The following is a 24,659-nucleotide window of genomic DNA, read 5'->3' on the forward strand; positions in this document are numbered from 1 at the left end:
CCATTGTGACAAACATATATAATTCACAACTAACCTTGCACAGCTGTATGGTTAAAACATAAAATAACATCAAAATGGGCAACAAGACACAAACAGCCAATCTGACATGAAGCCTTTAATAACATCCTTTAATTTCAAATCACAGATAGAACTGTATAGTCTGTCTGTCCCTTTAGTTGGAAAACCAACATCCAACTTTTCAAAGTCGGGGCTGTACTCTATTGATCACAGTACTGTATGTATATTTGGGAGTGTTCCATCTCCCCCGGTTCTGTCTGAGTTGGATATGGCATGTGATCATCTCATGTGTCCTCGTCAGAGTTAATAGTTTCCATGTGGTTCACATTACAGTCCTAGTTTCTGAATGGTGTACAGACTCCCAGCTTGTACATGTTTGAAGTGCTCTATAATCTTTCCAGTTTTCACTGTAAACAACCCAGTCAGAAATTGAATGTTATGTTACGATAGATTTCCAAAGGAGCCACCTGTTACAAGAGAAAGACAAGGAGAGAAAATAGGAATTACATTCAAATGTTATCTGTAATCTACACACACACACACACACACACACACACACACACACACACACACACACACACACACACACACACACACACACACACACACACACACACACACACACACACACACACACACACACACACACACTGAGCCACAGTGGTCCTTCTGTGGCTCAGTTGGTAGAGCATGGCGCTTGTAACGCCAGGGTAGTGGGTTCGATTCCCGGGACCACCCATACGTAGAATGTATGCACATATGACTGTAAGTCGCTTTGGATAAAAGCGTCAGCTAAATGGCATATATATATTATATTATTATTATTATTATATATTACACACACACACACACACACACACACACACACACACACACACCTCTGCTAAGGAGCTGCAGGTTTCGTCCCTCCTCTTGCATATGCAGTTGAAGCACCTGCTGTAGGAGCTCCTGCCTCAGTGTCTCTTGCACCAAGCCCATCCTCTCCAGCTTCTCTCCATTCAGACGCAACAGAGCACGGCCTGACAGGTAACAGAGAGAGGAGGCTGTCATTAAGTGATTCAACTGTCACCACTCATACACACTCACACCGACTGTATTGTGTATTTTACTAGCATTTTCTTATGATGAATTATGGTTTATCTGCTAGTGCATTTGTATCCACCCACACCTGCTGTATTCCAATCTCATTGCATGATTATTAATGAATAGTGCACTTGCTAGTGCACTTGTACCCTTTGATACCTGTATTGGGTAAAGAGTATTACAAGCATAGTTATTCAACTAACTCTACTCTGCCAGCCATCCACTCTTACTGTATTTTAGCCTCCTTTTATGATTGTAAATTATGATTTCGGGTTAGTGCACTTGTATCTACTCAAACCAACTGTATTTTACTCTGATTCTGTAATTATGAATGATGTTCTTTGTGCCTGTAATACACGTGTCCTAGTTGATACCTGTGATGGCGTGATGAGAGAAGGCCTCTACGTAGGTCAGGTAGTTGCGAGGACAGTGTTTCTTCAACCACCTGCAGACGTCCTGCTGAGTCCATAACACCACAGGCTGGATCAGACTAGGCTGGGTGGGGCTGGTGTGGTAGATTCCATAGGAGTCGCCTGAACGGCGCTGAAATACACCCAAGCACACACACTGAATATTTTATTTCTGCAATGTCATATTTCCTTTCTGGCCCTCTACTGCTTCCATTATCTCTCAGACCCCTCCCCTACCATTTAAGTGATGTGTTTTAACCTTGAGTGCCCCAAGGGATGACAACCTCACCACGTCAGTTAGACTAGCACATCCTTCATCCATCAAAACATCTGTTCAAACACCCAGGGTCTTTCTTTCTTCTGGTCACCAAGGACCACTTTCATGATCTTAGCCACACAGATATAATGCATGACAATGCAGTTGCCAGGAATATAGTGATGGGAGTGACATTCCTTCAGTGGTGGACAAAGTACCCAATTGTCAAGTAAAGATACCTTAATAGAAAATGACTCAAGTAAAAGTCACCCATAAAATACTACTTGAGTATCAAAAGTATCAAAAGTAAAAGTATAAATAATTTCTAATTACTTATATAAAGCAAACAAGATGGCACAATTCTCTTGTTTTTAAAATGTATGGATAGCCAGGGGCACACTCCAACACTCAGACATCATTTACAAACAAAGCATTTGTGTTTAGTGAGTCTGCCAGATCAGAGGTGGTAGGGATGACCAGGGTTCTTCTCTTGATAAGTGTTTAAATTGACCATTTTCCTGTCCTGCTAAGCATTCAAAATGTAATAAGTACTTTGGGGTGTCAGAGAAATGTTTGGAGTAAAAAGTACATTATTTTCTTTAGAAATGTAGTGAAGTAAAAGTTGTCAAAAATATAAATTGTAAAGTACAGATACCCCCAAAAACGACATAAGTAGTACTTTAAAGTATTTTAACTTAAGTACTTTACACCACTGCCATCCTTTACTTAACTCATGTTCATACCACTTTAGCTTATCTCTGCAACCACAGCATTTCTGGCAAAGTCATTCAAAAGCTAATAAGCCTTGGTTATTGTACACCTGCACGCATGTACACACACACACACACACACACACACACACACACACACACACACACACACACACACACACACACACACACACACACACACACACACACACACACACACACACACACCAAGCAGCAGCGGGTGTCAAGTTTCACATTTCACATTTTATTAGTCATATGTACAGGATACATATGGTAAACATCATCTAACAAAATGCTTACAGCAGGTTCCTTCTCGACAATGCAACAATAAGAAATAATACAAGATAAGAATACAAACAAAGTAAATGGCTCAGTATAAACATTTTAGCATCAGTATAATACAGGAAGGCACAATTTATAGTCCAATATTTACATGTGTTTCGGGGAAGAGGAGATTGGGGGAAATGTGTTTAAATTAAGCAGATTAATAAGAGTCTGGTAGCAGCAGTTGTGATGTGTGTGTAGCATGAATATACACTACTTGGCCAAAAATATGTGGACGACCTTTCAAATTAGTGGATTCGGCTAATTCAGCCAAACCCGTTGCTGACAGGTGTATAAAATCGAGGACACCGCCATACAATCTCCATAGTCAAACATTGACAGTAGAATTGCCCGTATTGAAGGGCTCAGTGACTTTCAACGTGTCACCGTCATAGGATGCCACCTTTTCAACAAGTCAGTTCGTCAAATATCTGCCCTGCTAGAGTTGCCTCGGTCAAGTGTAAGTGCTGTTATTTTGAAGTGGAAACGTCTAGGAGCAACAACGGCTCAGCCGCGAAGTGGTAGGACACACAAGCTCACAGAACGAGACCGCTGAGTGCTGAAGCGCGTAGCGTGTAAAAACTGGAGCAGTGGAAAAGCATTCTCTAGAGTGATGAATCATGCTTCACCATCTGGCAGTCCGACGGATTAATGTGGGTTTGGCGGCTGCCAGGAGAACGCTACCTGCCCGAATGCATCGTGCCAGCTGTAAAGTTTGGTGGAGGAGGAATACTTGTCTGGGGCTGTTTTTCATGGTTTGGGCTAGGCCCCTTAGTTCCAGTGAAGGGAACTCTTAACAATGCAGCATACGATTACATTCTAGACGATTCTATGCTTCCAACTTTGTGGCAACAGTTTGAGGAAGGCCCTTTCCTGGTTCAGCATGACGATGCCCCTGTGCACAAAGCGAGGTCTATATAGAAATGGTTTGTCAAGATTGGTGTGGAAGAACTAGCATCACTACTCTGGATGGTTCTGACTTAGAATATGTGGACAACTATAAATACCTGTGTCTAACTAGACTGTAAACTCTCCTTCCAGACTCACATTAATTAAGCATCTCCAATTCAAAGTTAAATCTCGAATCGGCTTCCTATTTCACAACAAAGCCTCCTTCACTCATGCTGCCAAACATACCCTCGTAAAACTGACTATCCTACCGATCCTTGGCGTCGGCGATGTCATTTATAAATAGGCTCCAACGCTCTACTCAGCAAATTGGATGCAGTCTATCACAGTGCCATCTGTTCTGTCACCAAAGCCCCATATACTACCTGTAGGCTCTCGTTGGCTGGTCCTCACTACATATTCGTTGCCAAACACACTGGCTCCAGGTAATCTATAAGTCCTTGCTAGGTAAAGCTCTGCCTTATATCAGCTCACTGGTCACCATAGCAACACACTGTAGCATGTGCTCCAGTAGGTGTATTTCACTGGTCATCCCCAAAGCCAACACCTCCTTTGGCCGCCTTTCCTTCCAGTTCTCTGCTGCCAATAACTGGAACAAATTGCAAAAATCCCTGAAGTTGGAGACTTATATCTCCCTCACAAACTTTAAGCCTCAGCTGTCAGAGTAGCTTACCGATCGCTTCAGCTGTACACAGCCCATCTGTAAATAGCCATCCAACCAACTACCTACCTCATCCCCATATTTGTTTTTGTTTTTCTGCTCTTTTGCACGGCAGTATTTCAACTTGCACATCCTCATCTGCACATCTATCACTTCAGTGTAAATTTCAAAATTGTAATTACTTTGCCACTATTGGCCTATTTATTGCCTTACCTCCTTACTTAATTTGCACACACTGTATACAGATTTTTCTATTGTGTTATTGACTGTACGATTGTTTATCCCATGTGTTGTTTTTGTCGCACTGCTTTGCTTTATCTTGGCCAGGTCTCAGTTGTAAATGAGATATATATATATATATATATATATATCATTTACAACTGAGACCTGGCCAAGATAAAGCAAAGCAGTGCGACAAAAAACAACACAGAGTTACACATGGGTTACACATCACATCACATGGGTTACACATCACTAATGAAGCCTATCATATAAAAGGTCCCCCTGCAGATCAAACGCATACATTCATCTGAAACTATAAGATCAGGGAACATAGTTCTGTGAGCAATGAGCATCAGCATCAAACCAGAGTGCATGTGGGTCAGTCTTATCCCAATACCAAATTCCTTCACTTGGAATCTCAGCAGGATATGGGTGACTAATCAAATGAAGCCTTTGATCATTCATTCAATTTAAAAATCAATGAATGCAGTGTTCTCTCCTTTTCTGCTCTGCTCTTCTTCTCCAGCAGCCCCACTTAAAGTTCAAAAGGTTTGAACTCAACATACTAGTGCTACACCCCTTGGCCTGAATTTGGCCAGCAACAAACAAAAACAAATAAGCTCTATCCCTGCATTTTTAATCACAGACATTCATGATACAAGATTATGTAATGCATTGCATTGATCGTGAAAGACATAAAGCATGAAGCATATGCATGCATGGAAGGGGAAGGGAAGTATCTCTGTCATCAACCCAAATTTGTAGGGTACTCGGAGACCGCAATGTATAGGAGAGATTCCTTCATTCATTGGTAAAAAAAAAACAGTCACATTGAAATTGCAATAACATGATTTAAAGTCAATTTAAAAAACACAAAAGGTTCACTGCTGTAATACCACATAAAGGGAATACCATAATATATCAGATAAGGTGCTAGAGGGTAACTTGCCCCCTAAGAACATGTCTAATTTTTTGACACAAAGAGCAACGTCTGGAAAAAATTGATATGTGGAAGATCATGCTTAGGCGAATAAACTATAAAGGTAAAAAAAAATGGATACAGTTTACACTTTTCAGTTATTTCATGAAATGTTGTTTTCAAAAAAGGGGCTTTTTTAAAATACCGGGTGTAACTGCCCCCGGTAGAAGAGTATGGCATAGGGTTTCACAGAAGTGTGTTAAAATCAATTTAATCAGTTTTATTTAGAAATTCTTTAGTAAGTAATACTTCAAGTCTAGTTGCATTACTTTAATGATTTCAATAAAATATGGGGAGGGGGAAATGGTTTTACACATGTCACCAGTAATAACTGCACTATGAGGAGATTTTATGTAAAGTCCCTCTTTTTAACTCACCTGCACATTCATTTTCTTTTTTCTTTCTTTGTTGTTCATTTTCTATACAATCCATTATGTATAATTGCACTAAATATGATTTGAATAATGCAAGAATTTGAATCCTTTAAAATGATTTTCAGGAGCAAAAGGTTTCCCCCCCAAAAAACATATATATTTGGAATATAAAATTAGAATGGAATATAAATAATAACATTAAATAACATTGGAATATAACATTTAATAACAATAACTGAACTAATTAACTCAGTGTAACATTGATGTGGCAACTCTCTTATGCTTTGCTGTTGCACGATTCTATTTTGTACCTGTAGGTCACAAATAAAGCTATCCCCAGTAAAATTGGAGCACAACTTACGAGCCCACCTACTGCACTGCTCACACCTAATTCAGTCCCCACCTGTGACTGAAAACAAGGGGAGAGATGCCCCATGGGCTAGTTACCCCCTATTACCCAAGCATTAATTGAACCAGGTACCGGGAACCGAGAACCAGGACCCCCCCCCCACCCCCGCTCCAAATAGTAGAGCTATGGCCCAGTTCACACAAAATTGCTAGACATGATTTGTTATAAAACATGTCTGCCAGAGCACATACTGTAAGGTTCACCACAGCCATTCGATGTCATACAGTATATTGCACATTTTAGCTCTCAGTCCACAGACAAAGGCTGGTGTTTCTGTACATAGGAAGGACAGCAGTTCTTTTTAAAGTCATTATAAAAGGCTGGACAGTCTGAGTGCCCCATAGCCCTCTGGATAAACAGCATCTTCCATTCTCCACGAACAAAGTGCTACTCGTGTTGGAACAATGGATAAAGTCCATTGCATTTGTCATGTAATATTTTTTTATATTTTGTCTTTGTGAAGAGAGAAGCTTTTGTGTTAGTAAATTACACAGGGCCAGAGAGAAACTTACATACACGTCAATTAATGATTGAAAAAGACTGATCTGAGAGGAATAATAACCCATGAAGCTCTTTCCTTTTTCTAAATGTACATGTGCATCTAGAATAGGCCTACCAATTAGAGATGTAGTGGATGACTAGAAACAGATACAGTATAAAAAGGCATCCATTAGCATCATGGCTGTAAAACCCTACAGAAATGGGGTCACTTTTCACATCTGATCTGTGATTATGATCTGATATGCAGAAATAGAGATCTAAAATAGTTGAGGTACTCCACCTGATATTTCTCTGTCCCAGGCTGTTGGAGCAGCTTCACTGTCCGGCCCCCTGCTGTTTTCTGACCCCGCCCGTCATGCCAAGTCAGGTTCCCTCCTGTCCGTCGACTCAGGTGGTTGAAGTCCTCCGGCAGCGCTCTGTATTCCACAGCAGGCCGGCAGAAACTGAAACTGGAGGCCGCTACAAGAGTAAAGAGACACACACAGTTTTGATTTGAGCAATAGGATTTGACTATAACAGTGGCAGTAAAGTCACAGGCTTGTGGTGCTTGAAATTCTCTCACTGACTATGCTGTAATTTGCACTAGAAATGCCATGTGAAATCTGGAAAAATATATGCCAAATTGTAAAACCCTGGGTGCCTTCTCATTGACAGATGGTCTCAACCATTACTATGTGTTTTTCCAGACAGACCAAGCAGGTGTTATAATGGCTGAGCCATTAAACTGAGTCATTATGAGCTGATGTTCAAAGGAACTTCAACTTTTACCCAGATAGCTCCCAGGCATTTCTGGCAACTCCACATGACTACTGCATATAAATCAGTCGCTCATCATTATGTTTAGTTACTGGCAGACACACACCCTATCCCATTCTACAGGCAGGAAGTGTCTTTTCAGTATCATAATGAAGGGAAAAAGTGCTAGCTAGAGTAAACACAACATTACTGCAGCAAAACCTGGCAACCAGCTACACAGGTCATTACTAATTAATGTGCCAGATTGGGTTGATTTTCTGTCTGTGTTGGAAGTGATGTTTTGAGTAGTGTGTGTGTGATGTTCATTCAAATGTTTATTTTTAATTGACACAGGTTAAGTTTAAATGAGGACAGAACAAGAGACAGTAGAGGAGAGCATGAGAGAAGAGGAGATGAAAGGGTATATTTTGGTCCTTTTGCTTGTGCTCCTCCTCTGCATCATCCAGTATCCCCTTATTCCAGACACCCAACAGAGCCAAGGCTCGCAAAGGCAGCTCGTTATCAAGCCAAGCCATATGAATGCCCCTGGTGGAGAACATTTGATAATGGCCATAACCCTTCGATATCAACCCTCTAGTCTAGGTCTTCAGCATGGGGCATGGGTGTATGTTGCTTCATGACACTTAGAAAAGTAACCAATAAAAATACACTAGAAGTGTTTGAAAACATCGAATCTGAGATGTACCCAATCTTCAGTGAACAACTGGTTCCTTCTTTTAAAAATAGGCGTTAAATTGTAAGGAATGGGTTATATGGCCAGTGGTCACTGTAAGCAAATGGACCCTAATCCGTCACCCTTAATCGCTATCAATTTCAGCACCACGCCGCCCGGACAGCGGTTTCTTTTGTGCTGCATAAAAATTTCACCTAAATTCTGATATCTAAAGCCAAAAATAAGCAGGGGAAGTGGTCATGCAAATTCAGCAAAACTAATACTACACTGCGCACTTGTTTAGCTTAATCTGGCTTTACCGACAATAGAAAGTATATCACAAGAGAAGATAGGGGATGATTCGTCTATTGAGATGTCCGCATGCACGACTTTTGGATCTCAATTACCGTCCACAGCCATGCCGTTTCACCTTTCCCTGTGACAGCACTAGTAAAAGTATCCAACAGGTAATCCTCGGTTTGTGGACTCCTCTCCGTTCCGCCAAAGTCTACACTGACAGTATGGTCTAACAATTAGCCGACTTGGAGAGGATCGTGAAAGTCACGTTCTCCTTTTTACCGCCACTCAGGTGCCACTGCCAGTAGACAACTCTACATCTCGTGAGTCTATCGGTTATATCCAGGGTTGAATGGAGGAATTAACTCATGCAGCATTCAAATAGGCTGCCAAATGTCAAAATGGACACTGGAAGCGTTTCACTAAGTAAAAAAACAAACACAGATACGCTCTAGCGCAACCTCTTATCGGATGGTGCAGCTAATAGTGTCCTGTCCTGGGTGAAGTTATGAGTCTCTTTCGTTGCGGAATGTCCCAATGATGTTGGCTGACTGATTTTGTCAGTGCGGAGCTACTGCATGTATGTGTGGTTCATCTCGTCATGAGAATCAGGCGCGCAGCTTTTTCTCAAGAGCCAGCATGAGCGGTCTCAAAGTGCTGCCCAGAGCCCTGTAATTAGCGCAGCCAGCCAGTGGAGAGACTTTGAACACCGGCTGATGAAAAGCCAGCGCAAGACTCACACGCTAGAGGCAAAATAGAATAGACAACATGCAGCATTAGGGATCCTCCTGCCTTTATTTACCAAAGAAAAGGAGCCAGAGCTCTGGTGCTCCTGATGACATCCATGGTGGAGCCTCAGAGCAAAGATAGCCAAGGGGAAACCCACGGCTTTAGGCAGTGGCCCTTACTGTAAATAAGAAGTTAAAAGGTCAAATAAGGGGTGCTTATATTTGTCCTGATTCACACATGTACAAGTGTGTGGTGAAATAGTAATGTGTTTTTAGCACATCCCACTTCCCCTAAGACACCCTTGGAGAGTGGGGTCATGGCATGGGATCAGTTTTACAGTTTGACAGATCATCAGGCTGCTAACTGTCAACAGAGTTGACATGTTACACCAGTGAAAAACCATGTGGCTTTTAGTGAACTACATCTGTTCTACCCATTCTACTTCTATATAATTTATGGTTGGATACAACCATTACTAATGGTTGTGGTTGTATATTTAAAAATAAATAACACATTTAACCTTTACTGAACTAGGCAAGTCAGTTAAGAACAAATTCTTATTTACAATAACAGCCTACCCCGGCCAAACCCTAAACGCTGGGCCAATTGTGTGCCACCCTATGGGTCTCCCAATCACGGCCAGTTGTGATACCGCTTGGAATTGAACCAAGGTCTGTAGTGACGCCTCTAGCACTGAGATGCAGTGCCTTAGACTGCTGCGCCACTCGGGAGCCCATTGATGGTAAATCCCAGAACACCTACTGGACCAATCAGCCCCACAAACCACACGTGGGACATACTAACCCAGTGTCAACAAACAGCCGTAGGTCTAATTAACAGGGCATGGGCACGTGACTTCTCGGGGTGTAGGCCTATCATTGTTGCTATGACAACATGCTATCTATGAAGCAGCAGATACTTTAGGGGGCACATAGGGGCTAATGTATTAGCATGGGCACATTTGGCCTGGTAAGAGGCCTAAAATATGAAAGGGAACTGGAGGGAACATCAAAGAGCCTGGGATATTAACAGTAGGTTAAGGCTGGTCTGCAGAGGACCAGCCTTTTGTTTCATGGTGTATCAATGGATAATGATTAATTCTCCAACAGTTTCAAATGCAAATGATTAAAGACATGGTCCACTAACAACCCATTTGGCCTAGAGGCTCAGCACACAAAAATAATGGACAAACTTTTTCTCTCTGAAGGAAAAATAATACTTTGGCACATTGTTATTATATATTTTTGATTAACTTGTATTTATTCAGGGGAACCAAACTGAGACTATTGTCTCATTTACAATGGTGCCCTGAGGACAAAAATGACATAAATACAGCAATAACAAAAATATAACAAAACTACAAGACAGCTATAAATAAATTACATCAGGTTATTACAACAAGTTATAAAATAATAATTTGCAACAATTTCACAGTTATTTCACAGTTACCTTACAAAACAAATTACACCTGAATTCCCTGGTGCCAATAGTGCAGTTCACTAAACTCATTTAACAACAGTTTTAAACTGCACTATTGGCACCAGGGAATTCAGGTGTAATTTGTTTTGTAAGGTATTCAATAACTGTGGTGCATTTAAACTAAAGGCGGATTTACCAAACATTGTGGAGACAAGCAGGATTATCAAGCGTCTCTAAATGGTTTCACTACACCAGGGGCAAAGCCTCAAACATTGTGGAGACAAGCAGGATTATCAAGCGTCTCTAAATGGTTTCACTACACCAGGGGCAAAGCCTCAAACATTGTGGAGACAAGCAGGATTATCAAGCGTCTCTAAATGGTTTCACTACACCAGGGGCAAAGCCTCAAACATTGTGGAGACAAGCAGGATTATCAAGCGTCTATAAATGGTTTCACTACACCAGGGGCAAAGCCTCAAACATTGTGGAGACAAGCAGGATTATCAAGCGTCTCTAAATGGTTTCACTACACCAGGGGCAAAGCCTCAAACATTGTGGAGACAAGCAGGATTATCAAGCGTCTCTAAATGGTTTCACTACACCAGGGGCAAAGCCTCAAACATTGTGGAGACAAGCAGGATTATCAAGCATCTCTAAATGGTTTCACTACACCAGGGGCAAAGCCTCACACATTGTGGAGACAAGCAGGATTATCAAGCGTCTCTAAATGGTTTCACTACACCAGGGGCAAAGCCTCAAACATTGTGGAGACAAGCAGGATTATCAAGCATCTCTAAATGGTTTCACTACACCAGGGCAAAGCCTCACACATTGTGGAGACAAGCAGGATTATCAAGCGTCTCTAAATGGTTTCACTACACCAGGGGCAAAGCCTCACACATTGTGGAGACAAGCAGGATTATCAAGCGTCTCTAAATGGTTTCACTACACCAGGGGCAAAGCCTCAAACATTGTTCACATCTATGGAAAGGTCAAACACCCATTGCTACAGACCCAGCAGGTTCTGCTATGAAATGGAATTTTCATGACAGTCTCTTGTTCCCATTGACCAGCAATAATAGTAGTAGGACTGAGTGAGAGGTGTTCTGTAAGTGCAGGTAGGTATTGCCTATCTTCAGATGTGGACACAGAGCCATGAGGCCTGATTAACACAAACACACCGAAATTCTCACATGGGTGTGGGTGTGCCACAAGCTATTGCTTCCCCATGTGGCCATTAAATGAAGTTTGCTCTTATCAACATTTGTCCTACATCAATATTATCTCATAATGAATGAATACCAAGATAATGTGATTAATAACCCAGACATAGTATATGTGCAAAACACAGCTCTGTCATACATAGACAATAATACTGAACACAAACATTTTCCCTTTTAAAGCATGATAGTGGTACTTAGTGGTGGTAGCGGCAGAGGAAACGTAGGCCTACACAAATGAAAGTGGTCACTCAGACAAACAACTGAAAAAGAGAGCTGCAGATAATTCCCGAACCTGGAGTAATCTCTCTGCACTAAAATACAATCTCATTAGTGTACAATTGATGGGGGTTTTCCTGCATGTAAAATGATTAAGGTTATGTTGTTGTTGTCAATAACATACTTTTTATGGTGTAATCTGATGGATGATTCCAAGTTAAACACTGTCACACTCTTCTTCAGACACAATAACCTTGGTGAAACATAGAAAACATAAACCTCACTTTAAAGAGTTTACAGGCAGGCTCAGAATGTAGACGTCTGGTGTCAATGGTAAACAGTCAGAAAGAGAAAGAGAGCAGGGTAATTAAACAAATGTGGGCACGCACACGCACACACACGCACACACACTCCATTCTATCTATTCACTGGCGACTCCACACATAAAAGTGTGTGGCAGGTAAATTAGACCTCTCCCTTTTCATGACGATAGGTATGTGAACATTCTGAATCTGAAGTGAGCGTTACGATGGGGAGGTGAGCAGAGACATCGAGCCTGGAACAGCTGTTACATTGTGATGTCATTCGGTGCCCTTTCCGGTGGAGTGGCCTGCTCTACTAGAATAAAGGTGTGCTTGTGTTGCATGACTAGTCCAGGACAAAACCTAGCTCCTGTGTTTTGGAGTATGTCAGGTCCTGCCTATGGAACAAATATTGGAGTATCTTGGAGCTAAGGGATTGGAAACACACTTATACACCAAATATGTGCGCGCACACACACACACACACACACACACACACACACACACACACACACACACACACACACACACACACACACACACACACACACACACACACACACACACACACACACACACACACACACACACACACACACACACACACAACAACAGAATGGTATGCTTTTAACCTAAATAACCACAAAGGAAGCCCAGGGGCTTGACTCCTGGGTAAGACCAATGACTGCAGGATTTAGGGGACTCAGGTTATTGAGAACGTATATGTACATGGCTTGTAGGACTACATTATGTACTGTATGTGTAACTGATTGACGCACACACACACTACATGTTTATGTATTTAAATATATGTCAATCGTAAAGTCTTTTGTCTGTAATGTATTTTTCATTATATGTCAGACCCTAGTAAGACTAGCTGTCTCCATTGGCGTTGGCGGATGGGGATCCTAATAAATCACATCTACATCTAAATCATTCCACCTGTGATATACCCACTAACTAGCCACCTCACAGGGCACTGATGCACTGAACAAACACAGATGCTGTGGTTGAGTGTTGAGTATGTGGGTTCTCTGGGGAGGAGGTAAAGAGGGGTGGGTGTGTTTCAACCTAGGCTATTTGTTTGTCTTTGTTCCTGGTTGGTCCTGTTGGTTTGCCATTAGGTCTGGGTGGGGTGTGGGTGTGAGAGTGGGGTGAGAGACCAGCTGTGTAGCAGTAGCCATGTTTCATAGATGTGTTCAGTGCTGGGTAGAGTAGAGTGGTGGGTAGAATATACTGTATCTATGAAGCCTATGAAATGGCCAGAGCAGGGGAAATGCCAACTGCCATGCTTCATTTCCATCATTAGCTGTTTATTTTGTTTTGCAAATGTGCTGTGTTGATCGGAACAGAAAAAGTGCTTACTGGTTATTACGTAAGGATGACAGGGTGTTCTGATGTCCCCTTAGCAGTAGCCTGCAATTCAAAGGCATAACCCACGACAGAACCCTGACCATAGAGATACATTAAATTACGTGGTGCATTTAATTCCTTGACCCTGGCTGTCTCTTCAGCTGACCTTTTACTCATTGAGATAATCATACTATTAGACATGGGTCATTATGGCTAAGATCAAGTAACTCATAGAATATCCATAACATTACAGATTCCGAAAAATAGATATCGTCTCAGTGCCCTGTTATTAGTTATAACCTGAGACAGTAGCTGTGTATGTTGGGTAAAGGATCGGCGACTGTTTGTCCGACCCTGTTAATCTAGAGGTGTATTATATCATAATGCATGACGAAGTAGCAGCAGCCACAGTAATGGTGGTGACCTATTCATGGTAGCACTGTTATATGGTATTAATGAGCATGTACACATATGGGGGACTCAGGCCTCTCCCTCCAGTCACACACTTGTGTTACTTTCAGGAGGGCAATGTGGGAGGGGGATATGCAAATAATGCCAGAGGGTGCTCCCTATTAGGGTCCAACAGCAGCCCTTTTAGCTCACAGTGGACTGTTGTCACCCCGACAGAGACTCATAGCCACAGACTGCACCAGGACCACATTAATAGACTGGCTCTTGACTTGGCTTTTCCTAAGCGCTGAAGAACTCTCTCTCTGTGACAACCTTTTTCCATGTCTTCTTCTCATGTATGGAATCAGGTTACCAAGAATGAAGTATTTTCTTTACAATTGAATGTTTTCTAGTTCTGTGAGGTATTTTTAGTGAGATGCTGGCATCTCAACTATACATCCTTTTTACATTTGCCTGATGCCATTGAAAAATCAAGTTGTATCAGACCTTTGAGGCAGACCTACTTTTTCTTTAAAATCTATACTGCCATTGTTTCTGACTTCAGGCAGCAGTTTTTTCATTTTATTTTTTCGTCTACCTTTCCTTGAGTGGGAGCAACGATGCACATTGCAGTGGCATTACCTCCCATCCTCCTCCTGTCAGCCACTCTGTCTCTGGCTGATGCCAAGTTCTACAGACCCTCCCAGTACATCCTCTACAAGGCTGGGCCCAATCCTCATCCCTATGTCCATGGGAAGCCCACCAGCAGGCTCAAGTGAGTACTCGTTCTGAACATAAACTGGGCTGTTCCCTCTGGGGAGGTGGCGCTGGACATTAGCTTCGCTTTTGATGCTCAGTTAAAGCTGGTTAACTTACTGTGTAGCAGTCTGTTTGTTTTTGTTTTCATTTTAATATCTAAGCCAGTGGGAAATGCAAGAGGGTTTTTTGGTTTAGAAAAAGGTGCAAGTTTAAGAATCTTATCTAAAGTGTGTGATCTTATTCTCTCATTATTTTCTCTCTGACAGAAACCACTGTGCCTACGTTGTTGAGAAGACTGTTTCATTCACCATGCAGGATGGGGTAGCTCCTTATGTCAAAGCTCAGTACAACAAGTGTGCCTGGGGTCAGAAGTGTCCAACCCTCATGTGAGTTCATCTTCATAATTGATACTACATGATATAACTATTACAGATTGTATCATAAATAGGCCTACGGACTCCACAATTACTACTGTTATTGCCACATCTACATCGAGGACTACTGCTGTAAAACTGCTGTAAAAACAACCCAGATTATTAGTTCTGCTTCTCTTGCCATATGAAAAGGGTATGAAAATAGGGCTGTAACTTCTCCTCTCACCGTTCACAGGTGTCAGCTTGGTAGTTGCTTGTGCTTATGTTGTTTCTTTCATTAACCCTCAGATATCATGTGATGTACAAGCCTGTCTATAAAGTTGCCCATAAGACTCTCACTGAGCTGGAATGGCGCTGCTGTCCAGGATACTCTGGCTACGGCTGCATGGAGGGACCCCCAGCCTACCAACACCTAATTAAGGCGATGCCTCCATTCAAGGGCCCACCATTCAAAGGCCCACCCATTAAAGGAAACCCCTGGAGTCAGAGCAAGGGCCATCCTCCCATGAAACCGTACCCAATGCTTACCAAGGGCCCTCCCATGAAGGGACCTCCTCCTATGAAGTCATACCCAGTGAAAGCAAAAGGCCCTCCTCCCAGCAACGTCAAGTCCTACCTTAAACGTCCCTTTGGGCCTCCTCTGACCCACCCCTCCTACCGAGGGTCATCTTCCAAGCCTTACACCTTTGGACCACAGCACATCCACCAACCAGACCGCCATGAGGGGCCAGACTTTCACCAGCCTGAACTAGACCAGCAGGGGCAAGACTACCACCAGCCTGAACTAGACCACCAGGGGTCAGATTATCACCATCCTGAACTAGACCACCAGGGGCAAGACCCCCACCAGCCTGAACTAGACCACCAGGGGTCAGATTATCACCATCCTGAACTAGACCACCAGGGGTCAGACCACCCCCAGCCTGAACCAGACCACCAGGGATCAGACCACCACCAGCCTGAACCAGACCACCAGGGGTCAGACCATCACCAGCTTGAACTAGACCACCAGGGTTCAGACCATCACCAGCTTGAACTAGACCATCAGAGGTCAGACCACCACCAGCCTGAACCAGACAATCAGGGGTCAGACCACCACCAGCCTGAACTAGACCACCAGGGGCCAGACCATCACCAGCCTGAACTAGACCACCAGGGGCCAAACCACCAACAGTCTGAACCAGACCACCACTGGCCAGACCACCTCGAGCCGGATCATCACCAGCCTGAATCAGACCAGGAGGGGCCATACCACCAGGAGCCAGACAACCACGAGCCGGACCATCACCAGCCTGAACCAGACCACCAGGGGCCAGACCACCATGAGCCAGACCATCACCAGCCTGAACCATATCTGGAGCCAAACAATCACCAGCAGCCTGAACCAGATCATCCTGATCACCCAGACCTCACTGATCATCCTTTTCACTCAGAGTTGGAGCCTGTCACTGATGAAACAGCTCTCCCTGCTGGCAGCCAAGAAATGGATGGTGAGACTGGGAGTGTTATTCCAATGCATATTCTGTACTGCAACACAACATAAATATTACATTCAATATTAATAAGATTCTAACATTGTGTCCTCTACTGCTGGATTTAAAGTTAATATCTATATGTATATAGAGTGCTTAACTGTCCTGAAATTCCATTGATTTTGCAACATTCTTCAAAGCCTTAACATCCTTATAATGAACATTTATTCTTGTGTCTGTAACATTCTTTTCCCCTCTGTAGGCCAGCCTCGGGACACAGTGGATAGTGAGTCTACTGAGCGTCTGGACCGGATGGAGGAGGACATGCGGAGGCTGTCCCAGGGTCTGGAGACGCTTAGGAGGACGATGAACGGACTCGAGGATGGCCTGCGCGCCTCACTATGGGAGGACGCCAACAGGATGCTCTCCGCCCTGCTGTCTGCAGCACCAAGCCCTGTCCCCGCCCCCGCTCTGTCCTCTTCCCCCCACTCCACTGTAGGCTTTGCAGACATCCCTGGAGGAGACCCCGATGCAGAGGGGCTGGATGTGGGCCAGGCTTTCCCAGGGTTGAGCGAGCTGACAGGGAGGGTTGAGGGGCTCCGGACTGAGCTACAGGCCAAGGCTGCTGAGCTGGAGGAGCTGAGAGGCAGTGTGATCAGGCATGACGGAACCCTCAAGAAGATGTCAGGTGGTGCAGATAGCTTGACAAGGGCCGAAGCGGAGAACGCTACCTGCCCGAATGCATCGTGCCAGCTGTAAAGTTTGGTGGAGGAGGAATACTTGTCTGGGGCTGTTTTTCATGGTTTGGGCTAGGCCCCTTAGTTCCAGTGAAGGGAACTCTTAACAATGCAGCATACGATTACATTCTAGACGATTCTATGCTTCCAACTTTGTGGCAACAGTTTGAGGAAGGCCCTTTCCTGGTTCAGCATGACGATGCCCCTGTGCACAAAGCGAGGTCTATATAGAAATGGTTTGTCAAGATTGGTGTGGAAGAACTAGCATCACTACTCTGGATGGTTCTGACTTAGAATATGTGGACAACTATAAATACCTGTGTCTAACTAGACTGTAAACTCTCCTTCCAGACTCACATTAATTAAGCATCTCCAATTCAAAGTTAAATCTCGAATCGGCTTCCTATTTCACAACAAAGCCTCCTTCACTCATGCTGCCAAACATACCCTCGTAAAACTGACTATCCTACCGATCCTTGGCGTCGGCGATGTCATTTATAAATAGGCTCCAACGCTCTACTCAGCAAATTGGATGCAGTCTATCACAGTGCCATCTGTTCTGTCACCAAAGCCCCATATACTACCTGTAGGCTCTCGTTGGCTGGTCCTCACTACATATTCGTTGCCAAACACACTGGCTCCAGGTAATCTATAAGTCCTTGCTAGGTAAAGCTCTGCCTTATATCAGCTCACTGGTCACCATAGCAACACACTGTAGCATGTGCTCCAGTAGGTGTATTTCACTGGTCATCCCCAAAGCCAACACCTCCTTTGGCCGCCTTTCCTTCCAGTTCTCTGCTGCCAATAACTGGAACAAATTGCAAAAATCCCTGAAGTTGGAGACTTATATCTCCCTCACAAACTTTAAGCCTCAGCTGTCAGAGTAGCTTACCGATCGCTTCAGCTGTACACAGCCCATCTGTAAATAGCCATCCAACCAACTACCTACCTCATCCCCATATTTGTTTTTGTTTTTCTGCTCTTTTGCACGGCAGTATTTCAACTTGCACATCCTCATCTGCACATCTATCACTTCAGTGTAAATTTCAAAATTGTAATTACTTTGCCACTATTGGCCTATTTATTGCCTTACCTCCTTACTTAATTTGCACACACTGTATACAGATTTTTCTATTGTGTTATTGACTGTACGATTGTTTATCCCATGTGTTGTTTTTTTTGTCGCACTGCTTTGCTTTATCTTGGCCAGGTCTCAGTTGTAAATGAGATATATATATATATATATATATATATCATTTACAACTGAGACCTGGCCAAGATAAAGCAAAGCAGTGCGACAAAAACAACACAGAGTTACACATGGGTTACACATCACATCACATGGGTTACACATCACTAATGAAGCCTATCATATAAAAGGTCCCCCTGCAGATCAAACGCATACATTCATCTGAAACTATAAGATCAGGGAACATAGTTCTGTGAGCAATGAGCATCAGCATCAAACCAGAGTGCATGTGGGTCAGTCTTATCCCAATACCAAATTCCTTCACTTGGAATCTCAGCAGGATATGGGTGACTAATCAAATGAAGCCTTTGATCATTCATTCAATTTAAAAATCAATGAATGCAGTGTTCTCTCCTTTTCTGCTCTGCTCTTCTTCTCCAGCAGCCCCACTTAAAGTTCAAAAGGTTTGAACTCAACATACTAGTGCTACACCCCTTGGCCTGAATTTGGCCAGCAACAAACAAAAACAAATAAGCTCTATCCCTGCATTTTTAATCACAGACATTCATGATACAAGATTATGTAATGCATTGCATTGATCGTGAAAGACATAAAGCATGAAGCATATGCATGCATGGAAGGGGAAGGGAAGTATCTCTGTCATCAACCCAAATTTGTAGGGTACTCGGAGACCGCAATGTATAGGAGAGATTCCTTCATTCATTGGTAAAAAAAACAGTCAGTCACATTGAAATTGCAATAACATGATTTAAAGTCAATTTAAAAAACACAAAAGGTTCACTGCTGTAATACCACATAAAGGGAATACCATAATATATCAGATAAGGTGCTAGAGGGTAACTTGCCCCCTAAGAACATGTCTAATTTTTTGACACAAAAGAGCAACGTCTGGAAAAAAAATTGATATGTGGAAGATCATGCTTAGGCGAATAAACTATAAAGGTAAAAAAAAATGGATACAGTTTACACTTTTTCAGTTATTTCATGAAATGTTGTTTTCAAAAAAGGGGCTTTTTTAAAATACCGGGTGTAACTGCCCCCCCGGTAGAAGAGTATGGCATAGGGTTTCACAGAAGTGTGTTAAAATCAATTTAATCAGTTTTATTTAGAAATTCTTTAGTAAGTAATACTTCAAGTCTAGTTGCATTACTTTAATGATTTCAATAAAATATGGGGAGGGGGAAATGGTTTTACACATGTCACCAGTAATAACTGCACTATGAGGAGATTTTATGTAAAGTCCCTCTTTTTAACTCACCTGCACATTCATTTTCTTTTTTCTTTCTTTGTTGTTCATTTTCTATACAATCCATTATGTATAATTGCACTAAATATGATTTGAATAATGCAAGAATTTGAATCCTTTAAAATGATTTTCAGGAGCAAAAGGTTTCCCCCCCAAAAAACATATATATTTGGAATATAAAATTAGAATGGAATATAAATAATAACATTAAATAACATTGGAATATAACATTTAATAACAATAACTGAACTAATTAACTCAGTGTAACATTGATGTGGCAACTCTCTTATGCTTTGCTGTTGCACGATTCTATTTTGTACCTGTAGGTCACAAATAAAGCTATCCCCAGTAAAATTGGAGCACAACTTACGAGCCCACCTACTGCACTGCTCACACCTAATTCAGTCCCCACCTGTGACTGAAAACAAGGGGAGAGATGCCCCATGGGCTAGTTACCCCCTATTACCCAAGCATTAATTGAACCAGGTACCGGGAACCGAGAACCAGGACCCCCCACCCCCGCTCCAAATAGTAGAGCTATGGCCCAGTTCACACAAAATTGCTAGACATGATTTGTTATAAAACATGTCTGCCAGAGCACATACTGTAAGGTTCACCACAGCCATTCGATGTCATACAGTATATTGCACATTTTAGCTCTCAGTCCACAGACAAAGGCTGGTGTTTCTGTACATAGGAAGGACAGCAGTTCTTTTTAAAGTCATTATAAAAGGCTGGACAGTCTGAGTGCCCCATAGCCCTCTGGATAAACAGCATCTTCCATTCTCCACGAACAAAGTGCTACTCGTGTTGGAACAATGGATAAAGTCCATTGCATTTGTCATGTAATATTTTTTATATTTTGTCTTTGTGAAGAGAGAAGCTTTTGTGTTAGTAAATTACACAGGGCCAGAGAGAAACTTACATACACGTCAATTAATGATTGAAAAGACTGATCTGAGAGGAATAATAACCCATGAAGCTCTTTCCTTTTTCTAAATGTACATGTGCATCTAGAATAGGCCTACCAATTAGAGATGTAGTGGATGACTAGAAACAGATACAGTATAAAAAGGCATCCATTAGCATCATGGCTGTAAAACCCTACAGAAATGGGGTCACTTTTCACATCTGATCTGTGATTATGATCTGATATGCAGAAATAGAGATCTAAAATAGTTGAGGTACTCCACCTGATATTTCTCTGTCCCAGGCTGTTGGAGCAGCTTCACTGTCCGGCCCCCTGCTGTTTTCTGACCCCGCCCGTCATGCCAAGTCAGGTTCCCTCCTGTCCGTCGACTCAGGTGGTTGAAGTCCTCCGGCAGCGCTCTGTATTCCACAGCAGGCCGGCAGAAACTGAAACTGGAGGCCGCTACAAGAGTAAAAGAGACACACACAGTTTTGATTTGAGCAATAGGATTTGACTATAACAGTGGCAGTAAAGTCACAGGCTTGTGGTGCTTGAAATTCTCTCACTGACTATGCTGTAATTTGCACTAGAAATGCCATGTGAAATCTGGAAAAATATATGCCAAATTGTAAAACCCTGGGTGCCTTCTCATTGACAGATGGTCTCAACCATTACTATGTGTTTTTCCAGACAGACCAAGCAGGTGTTATAATGGCTGAGCCATTAAACTGAGTCATTATGAGCTGATGTTCAAAGGAACTTCAACTTTTACCCAGATAGCTCCCAGGCATTTCTGGCAACTCCACATGACTACTGCATATAAATCAGTCGCTCATCATTATGTTTAGTTACTGGCAGACACACACCCTATCCCATTCTACAGGCAGGAAGTGTCTTTTCAGTATCATAATGAAGGGAAAAAGTGCTAGCTAGAGTAAACACAACATTACTGCAGCAAAACCTGGCAACCAGCTACACAGGTCATTACTAATTAATGTGCCAGATTGGGTTGATTTTCTGTCTGTGTTGGAAGTGATGTTTTGAGTAGTGTGTGTGTGATGTTCATTCAAATGTTTATTTTTTAATTGACACAGGTTAAGTTTAAATGAGGACAGAACAAGAGACAGTAGAGGAGAGCATGAGAGAAGAGGAGATGAAAGGGTATATTTTGGTCCTTTTGCTTGTGCTCCTCCTCTGCATCATCCAGTATCCCCTTATTCCAGACACCCAACAGAGCCAAGGCTCGCAAAGGCAGCTCGTTATCAAGCCAAGCCATATGAATGCCCCTGGTGGAGAACATTTGATAATGGCCATAACCCTTCGATATCAACCCTCTAGTCTAGGTCTTCAGCATGGGGCATGGGTGTATGTTGCTTCATGACACTTAGAAAAGTAACCAATAAAAATACACTAGAAGTGTTTGAAAACATCGAATCTGAGATGTACCCAATCTTCAGTGAACAACTGGTTCCTTCTTTTAAAAATAGGCGTTAAATTGTAAGGAATGGGTTATATGGCCAGTGGTCACTGTAAGCAAATGGACCCTAATCCGTCACCCTTAATCGCTATCAATTTCAGCACCACGCCGCCCGGACAGCGGTTTCTTTTTGTGCTGCATAAAAATTTCACCTAAATTCTGATATCTAAAGCCAAAAATAAGCAGGGGAAGTGGTCATGCAAATTCAGCAAAACTAATACTACACTGCGCACTTGTTTAGCTTAATCTGGCTTTACCGACAATAGAAAGTATATCACAAGAGAAGATAGGGGATGATTCGTCTATTGAGATGTCCGCATGCACGACTTTTGGATCTCAATTACCGTCCACAGCCATGCCGTTTCACCTTTCCCTGTGACAGCACTAGTAAAAGTATCCAACAGGTAATCCTCGGTTTGTGGACTCCTCTCCGTTCCGCCAAAGTCTACACTGACAGTATGGTCTAACAATTAGCCGACTTGGAGAGGATCGTGAAAGTCACGTTCTCCTTTTACCGCCACTCAGGTGCCACTGCCAGTAGACAACTCTACATCTCGTGAGTCTATCGGTTATATCCAGGGTTGAATGGAGGAATTAACTCATGCAGCATTCAAATAGGCTGCCAAATGTCAAAATGGACACTGGAAGCGTTTCACTAAGTAAAAAACAAACACAGATACGCTCTAGCGCAACCTCTTATCGGATGGTGCAGCTAATAGTGTCCTGTCCTGGGTGAAGTTATGAGTCTCTTTCGTTGCGGAATGTCCCAATGATGTTGGCTGACTGATTTTGTCAGTGCGGAGCTACTGCATGTATGTGTGGTTCATCTCGTCATGAGAATCAGGCGCGCAGCTTTTTCTCAAGAGCCAGCATGAGCGGTCTCAAAGTGCTGCCCAGAGCCCTGTAATTAGCGCAGCCAGCCAGTGGAGAGACTTTGAACACCGGCTGATGAAAAGCCAGCGCAAGACTCACACGCTAGAGGCAAAATAGAATAGACAACATGCAGCATTAGGGATCCTCCTGCCTTTATTTACCAAAGAAAAGGAGCCAGAGCTCTGGTGCTCCTGATGACATCCATGGTGGAGCCTCAGAGCAAAGATAGCCAAGGGGAAACCCACGGCTTTAGGCAGTGGCCCTTACTGTAAATAAGAAGTTAAAAGGTCAAATAAGGGGTGCTTATATTTGTCCTGATTCACACATGTACAAGTGTGTGGTGAAATAGTAATGTGTTTTTTAGCACATCCCACTTCCCCTAAGACACCCTTGGAGAGTGGGGTCATGGCATGGGATCAGTTTTACAGTTTGACAGATCATCAGGCTGCTAACTGTCAACAGAGTTGACATGTTACACCAGTGAAAAACCATGTGGCTTTTAGTGAACTACATCTGTTCTACCCATTCTACTTCTATATAATTTATGGTTGGATACAACCATTACTAATGGTTGTGGTTGTATATTTAAAAATAAATAACACATTTAACCTTTACTGAACTAGGCAAGTCAGTTAAGAACAAATTCTTATTTACAATAACAGCCTACCCCGCCAAACCCTAAACGCTGGGCCAATTGTGTGCCACCCTATGGGTCTCCCAATCACGGCCAGTTGTGATACCGCTTGGAATTGAACCAAGGTCTGTAGTGACGCCTCTAGCACTGAGATGCAGTGCCTTAGACTGCTGCGCCACTCGGGAGCCCATTGATGGTAAATCCCAGAACACCTACTGGACCAATCAGCCCCACAAACCACACGTGGGACATACTAACCCAGTGTCAACAAACAGCCGTAGGTCTAATTAACAGGGCATGGGCACGTGACTTCTCGGGGTGTAGGCCTATCATTGTTGCTATGACAACATGCTATCTATGAAGCAGCAGATACTTTAGGGGGCACATAGGGGCTAATGTATTAGCATGGGCACATTTGGCCTGGTAAGAGGCCTAAAATATGAAAGGGAACTGGAGGGAACATCAAAGAGCCTGGGATATTAACAGTAGGTTAAGGCTGGTCTGCAGAGGACCAGCCTTTTGTTTCATGGTGTATCAATGGATAATGATTAATTCTCCAACAGTTTCAAATGCAAATGATTAAAGACATGGTCCACTAACAACCCATTTGGCCTAGAGGCTCAGCACACAAAAATAATGGACAAACTTTTTCTCTCTGAAGGAAAAATAATACTTTGGCACATTGTTATTATATATTTTTGATTAACTTGTATTTATTCAGGGGAACCAAACTGAGACTATTGTCTCATTTAC

The 24,659-nt window shown here is 42.7% G+C and overlaps 1 protein-coding gene across 2 annotated transcripts; it reads right to left on the reverse strand.

Moving 5' to 3' along the window:
• Positions 1 to 97: 97 nt before the first annotated feature.
• LOC127913252 (sterile alpha motif domain-containing protein 10-like) lies at positions 98 to 22,895 on the reverse strand. Of its 2 annotated transcripts, none has more exons than XM_052485110.1 (5): positions 22,744 to 22,895; positions 21,206 to 21,384; positions 1,476 to 1,644; positions 897 to 1,037; positions 98 to 485 (listed from the first exon to the last, which is right to left on the reverse strand). In XM_052485110.1, the coding sequence occupies exons 1-5, from the start codon at positions 22,754 to 22,756 to the stop codon at positions 460 to 462; spliced, it is 528 nt and encodes a 175-aa protein (XP_052341070.1). In that variant the 5' UTR covers positions 22,757 to 22,895; the 3' UTR covers positions 98 to 459. The 2 variants fall into 2 exon arrangements, with proteins under 2 accessions (XP_052341070.1, XP_052341069.1); XM_052485109.1 differs by lacking the exons at positions 21,206 to 21,384; positions 22,744 to 22,895 and adding exons at positions 7,158 to 7,336; positions 8,693 to 9,082.
• Positions 22,896 to 24,659: the final 1,764 nt, after the last annotated feature.

The sequence above is a fragment of the Oncorhynchus keta genome, chromosome 28, assembly GCF_023373465.1.
Source record: "Oncorhynchus keta strain PuntledgeMale-10-30-2019 chromosome 28, Oket_V2, whole genome shotgun sequence".
NCBI classification, from domain to species: domain Eukaryota; kingdom Metazoa; phylum Chordata; class Actinopteri; order Salmoniformes; family Salmonidae; genus Oncorhynchus; species Oncorhynchus keta.

What these genes read in the sequence shown, in the direction of transcription:
- LOC127913252 (XM_052485110.1), bottom strand. An exon ending in CTGGGACAGAGAAATATCAG is followed by an intron (nt 1,645 to 21,205) that starts GTGGAGTACCTC and finishes GGTGTATTTCAG; the next exon opens with CGCCGTTCAGGCGACTCCTA. An exon ending in CTCTCATCACGCCATCACAG is followed by an intron (nt 1,038 to 1,475) that starts GTATCAACTAGG and finishes GTTACCTGTCAG; the next exon opens with GCCGTGCTCTGTTGCGTCTG.